The sequence below is a fragment of the Pygoscelis adeliae genome, unplaced genomic scaffold (genome assembly GCF_000699105.1).
Source record: "Pygoscelis adeliae isolate BGI_AS28 unplaced genomic scaffold, ASM69910v1 Scaffold267, whole genome shotgun sequence".
Classification (NCBI taxonomy): Eukaryota; Metazoa; Chordata; class Aves; order Sphenisciformes; family Spheniscidae; genus Pygoscelis; species Pygoscelis adeliae.
The window spans coordinates 2266526-2275969 of record NW_008825150.1 but is presented as its reverse complement, the minus strand read 5'-3'; the positions used below and the strand labels follow the sequence as shown (position 1 = coordinate 2275969).

General features: G+C 37.2%; 1 protein-coding gene across 1 annotated transcript in view; it reads right to left on the bottom strand.

The window, feature by feature from the left end:
• The window catches only part of FBXL13 (F-box and leucine-rich repeat protein 13), a 104397-nt gene that overhangs the window by 35666 nt on the left and 59287 nt on the right, over positions 1–9444 (bottom strand). Inside the window, exons 14-16 of the mRNA XM_009328379.1 lie at positions 2145–2243; positions 1392–1509; positions 1076–1238 (exon numbers count right to left, since the gene is read on the bottom strand). Coding sequence (XP_009326654.1) covers positions 1076–1238; positions 1392–1509; positions 2145–2243 — 380 coding nt within the window. The remainder of the gene's footprint in view (positions 1–1075; positions 1239–1391; positions 1510–2144; positions 2244–9444) is intronic.

Genomic DNA, 9444 nt, shown 5'->3' with positions numbered 1-9444 from the left:
CCTTGACGTCCCTGGCCAGATTTAATTCTATCAGGGCTTTAGCTTTCCTAACCTGGTCCCTGGCTGCTCGGACAATTTCTCTGTATTCCTTCCAGGCAACCTGTCCTTGCTTCCACCCTCTGTAGGCTTCCTTTTTGTGTCTGAGTTTGTCCAGGAGCTCCTTGTTCATCCATGCAGGCCTCCTGGCATTTTTGCCTGACTTCCTTTTTGCTGGGATGCATCGCTCCTGAGCTCGAAGGAGGTGATCCTTGAATATTACCCAGCTTTCTTGGGCCCCTTTTCCCTCCAGGGCTTTGTACCTTGGCACTCTACCAAGCAGATCCCTGAAGAGGCCAAAGTCTGCTCTCCTGAAGTCCACGCTAGTGAGCTTGCTGTGCGCCCTCCTCAATGCCCTAAGGATCTTGAACTCCACCAAAATCTGTTGATTTTAAATGTATGGAAGTTTTGCCTTCCCTGTTCCCTCCCATCCTTGACTCCATCACCATGCCACAAAACAGGGAACAAGACTGCAGCTTTGGAAGCCCTTTCATTTGTCTTTGTTTCTACCGATACATGACACACCTGAAGTGGAAAACAGTCTTCACATAAAATATATCCTTCCTCTACAACATAAATTACAATGTTGTCTTGGTAATGGTAAATAATTGGCAGTTTTGTTTATATCTTAGTACTAGGTAGTTATAAAGTATTATTTTAATATTCACAAAATTAAACAATATCCACATTTTAATAGAGTTGTGGCACTGGAATTGTCTTTGGTTATCATTTTCATCTTCTTTGTAGCCACATTCCAGCACTAAAATATGCCATGGCTATTAAATAATATTACATCTACAGTTAATTTTTTTGCTTGAACTGGAGTAATAACAAATGGATTTTTGAAAACATGATACAGGAACAAAAACCTATTTGTATAAAATATTTTTTGAGATATTAAGATACCTATATTAACATTCTAAGAATTTATTTTTAAAACTGAAAGACGTGTTAACAGGACTTATTACAAGTATAATTAATTAACTTTTACTAAAATTCCTTTGCAATGGTTTACAGAAATCTGGATGTGATCTGGTACCTTATGCAGTCTGCTACATTCAGTACAAGAATATGCTTCAATGGTGAAATCATCTTAAGACCAGCATCTGTAATCTTCTGGCAATCAGCCATATGAATATGCCTGATGTATGGGCAGCATTTATTCATCAACTTGAAACTTAAATCAGTAATTTGGTTATTCCCTGTTGAAATATATAAAGATGTAAGTTACACATCTGACATACATTAAGAGCCTGATCCAAATACCCATTGAAATCAGCTGAAAGATTTATTTCAAATTATCTGGATGAATTTTAAAAATACATCATCCTAATAATTTTGTGAATTATACTAACCTTCAATGCTGACCTTGACAAGTTTACATTCAGCAAGGGCTTTAAAAGTTGTATCAGAAAGATGTGGAGAGTCAAGAAAGACAACAGACATTATCTGTTGGCATTTTTCAACCAGAGCCTTTGAAGGGAAAAAGGTGAAATAAAATATTCATATACCTATGCTGTCACGTAACAAAAGATGAGCAAATATTCTGCATATAATACCGAATGTTACAATTTCAAGCAAATAGTTATAATCCATTTTAACAGTAACTTCTAGACAGTGAGCGGTATATAAACTACTGAAATTCTCCATATATTTATTATGTTTGGGAACACAAGGAAAAGTAGTAAGTAACTGGAGACATGAAGTATGGCAGACACCCAAGACACTGATCTAGTTAACAATCACTTTTGCAGAAGCCTGAAAATTCTTTTTTGATGGGTGAAATCAGTAGCAGAATGCTGTTCCCATATATTATATTTGCTTTAACACTGAAAAAACTGACAAACTCTCATTTATAAACTGGAAGACCATAATTCAGCCATAATGATGTAGCAAAAGAAGACAAGACAACTGAAATTCTCTGAAAGTGACTGCAAGCGAGCAAGATTTAGAAACATAATTAGATAATAGTTTTAAAAAATGTTTTTTGGGAGAAATTTTCCTCTTAAATTGTACCTGCGTAACTTTCTTTAAAGTCAGTTGAGAGGATAACCCAGTTGCAACATCAGAAAATTTCTCAAAGTACAGATTTATTTTCAATTTCTTACTTGAATACATCTGTCTGTAAGAGTTGGCATTTTGTTGATTAGCAACTCTTGAATCCTACTGCAGCCATTGGCAATATTTCTGAAGCCATCAACTGAAATCTAAGTAAGAAAGAAAACATTTAGTCTTAGCAAGCCTAACAAAAACAATACAGGAAAGGCTTGAGATATTTTCAATACTTTAAAATCATAGGTACCTAGATGCTCACTAAAACAAGAAATGCATTAATCCCATTAAAAGAAAAACAGACCCGTGAGGTATACATATTATTCTGAAATTTTAACAACATAATCCAAATCCAGGATCTGTTCCAAAAATGTGTCTACTAAGCAAGCAAGAGTAAGGCACAACAATTTCTACAGTCAACACCATTTATGGGCGTAGCAATGAATGTCATTGTCACATCCTTCTACCTTTGTTTTCCCAGCCTTATGAGGTATTCACACATGGCAGATGCTCACATCTAGTTTGAAGCAAGGTTTGAATGTGGTAAAATATCCTCATTGTTTTTTCCAGATCCATAGTGAAATATGTGTTAAATTCAGATGGGATGCAAAGAAAGCTCCTATGCAATCACAATAACATGAAGCTTGTTTACAGAATCCTTCATGTAGGACCATATCACCAACTCTGCATACTCTAACAGAGCAATACTCAGTGAAAGTATGAATGGACAGATGGATCTGTCAATTCAGTTTACTCCCTTTATCACTCCAGTCACTTTAGGGAGTGACTCCAGGGAGTCAGTTCTTCAACTGCCCAAATTCAATAGATGTCAGTTCACTCTTGGGCATACAAAGTAGTTCCTTGGACATATAAATCCTGTGTAAAGTACAGGACAGTTTCCTTTTAGCCCCATGTTCTACAGACAACATGGATGTGAACCATTCCTCCCCGTGAAATAGGCCCCCTGACATTTGCATGTAGAGATCTCACTATTGCTCAGGGCTTTGAAGTTGTATATCATAATCTTGTGCAACTCAAACTACAGCCGTGCTCTGCACCAGGAATTCATTTGCAAAACATCCACAAAAAAAGCAGTCTGGCATGTTCTCCTGGGTACCAAATAAGGCTGGTGGAGACAAGAATCCAAAGGAGGAAACTTCAAAGATAAAGCATACTGGGAGGGATTCTTGCTGTACCCAACCTCTCCAGCTGCTGCAGAAGCCTGATTTGCTTAGTTACATTGCTTAAGGGGAGCGGCAGTGTAAAACACAGGCTTTGCTTAGGGTATACACGTTGTCTGACAGTGGATACCATTAGCAGACAGGAGATAGTCACAGAAAAGCAAGCCAGAAGCTAAGCAGCAGCTAATCACCCATCACATGTCAGTATGGTAGCAGTGCACCAGAAGATGCTTCCAGTTCTTGCACTTGCAGCCTCCAACCTTTGTAGCACATTTGACTGCTCCCCACAACTACTTGTCAGTGGAAACAAGGGTCAAGCCTGCTTTCTTTCCACTCCAGCATTGAGTAAGGAGTTTAACACGTTGGGTTTCTGGCTCTTCTTCTTTTTGCAAACTTAACATTTGAGTTCTTTTTGCGTGTGAGATTTTTTTTCATGAACCGAGTATCTGACTTTAAGTTATTATCAAGGCAGACTGTCTTTTTTTTTTCTGGCATAATGCCCCATCTTTTACTTATGGCCAGGTTGGCTTGCTCTTCATTTTCAGGCTGGAGTGGCCTTTTAAACAGATTCTTTATAAATTGTTTTAAATATTTTTATGTTAATTGTCTTACCTCTCCTTCGTAAGGGATTGTGGCACTCTGCACTTTTTCCTTTGTGTAGGGGGGTGTCAGCACTAGAGGGGAACTGGCTACATGTCTGTCAAATGTGTTCTTAGGCAGGTCTCATGTCCAGACAGACAGAATATGGTGGCGCTCATGACACACACTGGCACTGTTAGCACTGTGGATGCAAATAGTCCGATGTGTTCTAAGCTCAGGGCAAGTGTAGCATGAATGTTTTTCCTACAGTGGGTCTGTAACAGCCTGCAAAATGACAGAGTGAAAACCCTACCATCAAAATAACTATAGGAAATATTTTACAGATAATGTGTGGCAATATAAATCCCATCAACTACCCTCTGCCAGCTGCCTGTGTTCAAGGTCAGGTCTGATACGGTGCAGCTGTGTAACCCTGGATCAGGCTCCTCTGAAAATAGCTATATTGTAAGAAAGAGCTGAGGAAGGAAAAAGAGCAAAATCTTGGGGGACGGGAGGGAAGGCTGCAGAAAAGGATTATACAGAAAGATAACCATCTTGTAACCACAAGCTGGTCAGAGCATGTAGAGCCTGTTGGTGCACTCCAGGCTCTCACACCCCCTCCAACTGAGACACGTCTGCTGGACAAAAGGACACCATGACTTTGGGAATGTGGTTGATGTGGGTAACATATCAGTGAGGATCTGCAGATAGTACTGCAGATCTCACTCATCAGCATGGATAGGTTGGATTTTCCCACTCCAAATGATTGCAAAACAACCAGTACTAGTGTAGGGCTACTATGGCAAAGGCAACCCTCTTTTCAACTGGTAGTGATCACCAGAAGGTAAAATGTCGGCATGGAAAGATGTTCTCAGGACAGAATATGAAATTCAGTTGTCCAAATTCTACAGTTTTGTACTCACTATTGGTATATGTAATGTAGGACAACGTAATCCTATCTCCAGTTTCCTCAGCCCAAAACCTCTGGTCTGCATGAAAGGGATTAGCTTAAATTGTGAACATCACGCAAGCAGCTGCCTGAGGGAGGTATTGGGAAATCTCCATTCTCTGCTGGTCAAGAAGCACTAATTGCTTTAACGTGGCGTGACCAATTCATTCAAGTAAGAGTTTACCTGACCCTGCCACAGGCCTCCTCATTGTTGGCTCTCAAGCAGCACAACAACAGAAGACAGCACATTTCTACAACATGCACCAAGTAGTTTAATATGTTAAAGTGAAACAAATCACCCCTAGAATTTTCAGTTGGAAAGGTGAATTTCTGGTAATTGAGTCTTGTTCTTGGTCCATATACTACAAAGAGCAAACCATTCCCAAGAGAAGAGAGGGTATGTTACATCACACAGTTTGTTGTAATACATGGTAATAACACTGTCCATTATAATCTGAACATGATGCCTTTTCAAAAGAAGACTGAGGTTTTCACTCTTCTAAAAAATCAGTCAGAGTTTGTTAAGCAGTTTGAGTATGCTTTAGCTGTTATGACAGTAGGCTTTCCCCTTGTAACTGCTGAGCAGATTTGCTATAATGAGAAGGAATAACTCTGCTCCCAAGGAACAGTCACTCAAAAGCTGAGATAGTGCAGAACATGCCATATTCAGCTATGCTTATTGTTCAAACTGAAGAGATTTTGTAAGACAGTTGAAATGCATGCATCAATTGTACCAACTACAACTTACTCCTATGAGTGCTAATCAAAGGAAGGTATGGGGCTTAATGGGGCCTGCTGCCAATTGTTCTTGGGATTATTTTTTTATCATGAACACATTGTTAACTGTTAAGAGTACCTACCTAGGTTGGTGATCACAGTTAGATACAGAGAGTAGGAATACAAGATCCCTCATGTCTAGATACCTAAAATTCAGATGCAAATACAATTAAATGATGGATCCGAGTTACATTACATTACTTGTTGCTTTGGCCAAGATTTTAAAAATATCACTGAAAAAACCTAAATGCAGACTCAGGGGCCTAGTTTTAAGCTCCTGACTTTGCAAATGTTAGCCATTTAACTGAGCTGTAAGACAAATATTTGTGAGACTTACAGGTTGTTCTGATAATTGTAGAAGAGGAATCACAGTTGAGAGGACTTTAAAATCAGGGAAATAGGTAGGAAAAATGCTAAGTCAAGAAAGTGCCAATAATATTGACGATGATTTAAAAAATAGACTGCAAATCCTAAAGCCTTTGTTTACTCCACTGAAATTAGGAATATAACCGAGGTGTCTATGTTAGACAGTTATGAAACCTGGGATCTCTGTATAGCAAACAAAGAGCAAGAAAGATCCCAAGACAGGTCAGACCTGAAAACGTCTGAATCACCTCTGGAGTCCTCTCTCCCTCTCTAATTGTTATATAGAAAAATTAAGGTAATTTTCTAGGCATTACCTTAGGTTAGACGCCTAAAATTAAGTGAAATTCCCATTCTCAAAGGGATAGATAGTAGGTAGCAGGTAATCAGATCAAACTCAACAATGTTGAGGGACAGAAGTAGCATATCTGTTTCTGGAATTCAGTAATGATTGCATAATGTTAACTGCAGTCTAAAGGACTTTTAATGTCTTTGTCTGGAAAAACCACTGTTTGCTTAACATAGCCATTTGATACCACAAATAGCAGCAATTTAGTGTTTTCCTCTGTGCAAGCCAAAAACAATTATATTGAAGCAGCTAATAATACTCCTGCACAGATTGTTTCAAAATTTTTTCACTTGAACTGGTTTTTAACTTAAAGCTGGCTAAGGGATATCAGGCATCAGGCTGACAAAGTTTCAGTGTGAAACATTCGGATAAGATTCAACTAAATTAGTCAACATTTAGATGTTGCTGCAATATCATATATATTTGTCTTATTTTTCTTTATTCCTAGAACAATAAAATCTTAATCTTGAATTTCTTTTCTAAAGCCCTTATCTATTATCTATGAAACTTCAGGCACTCTTGAAGATAAGGTGTAGAAATATGAAATTTTGTGCACATTTTAGTAAACCAATTGCTTTCTCAACTCACTTGGCATTTCAGTGTTTAATAGATTGCCTGAAGAGCGAACAGCTTGACCTGAGAATCAATGTTAGGATACAGATGGAATTTAATACTGCATTCTTTGCCCTGGATCAGTAAAATCCCACTTAAACCTCCTTCTTCAAACCAATTGTGAGGGAGGATGCTTTGAAGGTTATTATGAGTCTTAGATCCTATTTAATTCTGAAAAACAGACTTTTCCTGCATGACTCAGTAAGATCATTTTATAAACTTATTATTCTTCTTGCATGTACAGGATCAGAAGTCAATGCAATGATCATATATAAAATATAATTCCTTGTCTGTGAGGAGTTTTCAGTCTAATATGATTTGGTTTTTTTCTTAACTGTATGCTAGTATACTGTGATCTGAAATGAAAGTACATAAAAACAAACATGGAGCAAACCACAGCTAAAGATTTGTCCCTATAGATTTAGAAAATAAATGTAGTGAAATGATTAAATGCTTGTAAGAATGTCAAAATTAATTTCATGTCATCTTTTTATAGTTTCTTAATTCCAAAGAATAGGAATACACAGAATTTTTATTCAGGTTTCGGCTTATTTGCTACACATACAGTACTGCTTTAAAATTCTTTCTTTCTCCCCCTGAACCAATTGTATTTGTCAAATCCACCCTGCAAGGCAGAACGCTGTCTACAGCACAGAAGGGATTTTGAAGAAACACTATTCTATGATTCTAGTATTGTCAATGCATTGTGAGTGCAGAAACTTGAAAATCAGTGTTCAGGACTGAGGAATTACTCTTGTGGTGCACAAGGGGCTATCTTTTTTTCTCTTCTGTGTTTGTAAAGAATGATAAAATGAATTGTGACATCCTTTGAGATGTTTGGCACATTACATTGATGGCTTGCCCCACATGTTATTTTTATTTTAATTTTCCACTGTCAAAAAAAGCTTATATTAACATACTGCTGTATTAGCATATTTCTAAAAATAGAGAATAGTGCATGTGTAACTTATAATAAAGCATTCTTCAGTTACACGAGTTTGTACTCAGGAAATGTAAACAATGAGTCCTCTTCTTCAATAAATAAAGAACATGGCTCAGATTTTCTTCCCAAGTGATGGTCCTTTTTTGCTGCTTGATATGTCTGAAGAAGCTAGAATTTGACAGTAGCTGCCAAAATGAGAATTCTCCCAATGAAGCCAGAGCATGAAGAACTCAGATGGTGAAAACTGGTGAAGCCTACACGTTTGCCCATAGCTTCTCTGACATCCCCACAAACTCTGCAGAATGTCAAGAAATGAAAGTGTCAAATTTATTTTTCCCAGTGGTTTGTGATCTCTTATCCAGCTGTTGTAAACTACAGCAATTGATAGACCACTCTAACACATTTTGGGCCAGAATAGTTCCAGTCTGAAAATCACCCATAGATGTTGGCACCAAAAATAAAAAGTCAATTTCTTTGAAAATCTCCATGTTTCTAATTTAACTGAAAATATCTCTCACCAAACTGTTCTAGTTGTATAATCTCAATCTAATATGTCGGTAAATGACATGCAATTGCTTTATACCCTTCCGTCTTTTCTGTTTTGTGTCTAATAGCAGAAAATTTTCCACCTATACTGTTCAGCTTCAGAAGCAGGACAAAGAAATCTTATGCTTTCTAGGTAATTCTCTGAGAATATCAATGGTGTAATAGGACACCTTTTGAGCAGAACACAAGAGAATCTCTATGTTTTTATGAAAATATCTTGAAACTCATTAATGAAAATACTTACCACACATGTCATAAAGATACAACCTTAATTTATTTATGCAAAAGACCCATACCTACAATTCATCCAGTATTATTACCATGTATTAATATAATAGTCAAAGGAAAGACTGTCTTGTTTTATGACAAAAGACTGGAAAATGTGTGCTCAATTCCCAGTTTTCTGCCTAACTATATTTTAGCAAGCTATTTAAATGCCCTGGTCCTCAAGTTGCCACTTGCAAAATCATTAACATAATCACCCATTTTACAGATGGGCTTTCTAAACAAACATTCAAATCCCACAGTAGTAATGGTAATATAAGAACTCATATAAAAAGAACTGTAGTGCTAAAATGATGGAAAAAACAGGAAACATGAAAAAACAGGAAAAATATATATTCTGTAGAATATATATTCTGTTCTATAGAACACTTTTTGGCATAATTTAAATGTTTATACTATAGCTTCACCACGTTTGTCTAACTAATCTTGAAAAATTAGCCTTACAGAAGTTCCCTTTGGTTTAGTTCATTCAATGAGGGGAAGAAAAAGAATTCTATCTTACTAAAATGCTTTCTGCAACAGTGATGCAATTTAATGCTCTTTTTGGTTTTAACTGTTTACTTAAGTACACAGTCATAATCATTAAGCACTGTTCCAGAATCTTAGGGAAACCCAAAATGGAGGAAGCTGTGGAATCCCTTCCAGAGCTCTCAAATACACTGGTGAGCAAACCCAATTTCCTCTGGAAAGGAGAGGATTGTGGTTTTCCCAGTTTGATGATCACTTTTCTCTGACTACTATTAGATCATGCTTTCTAGAGGCAGATCCTTAC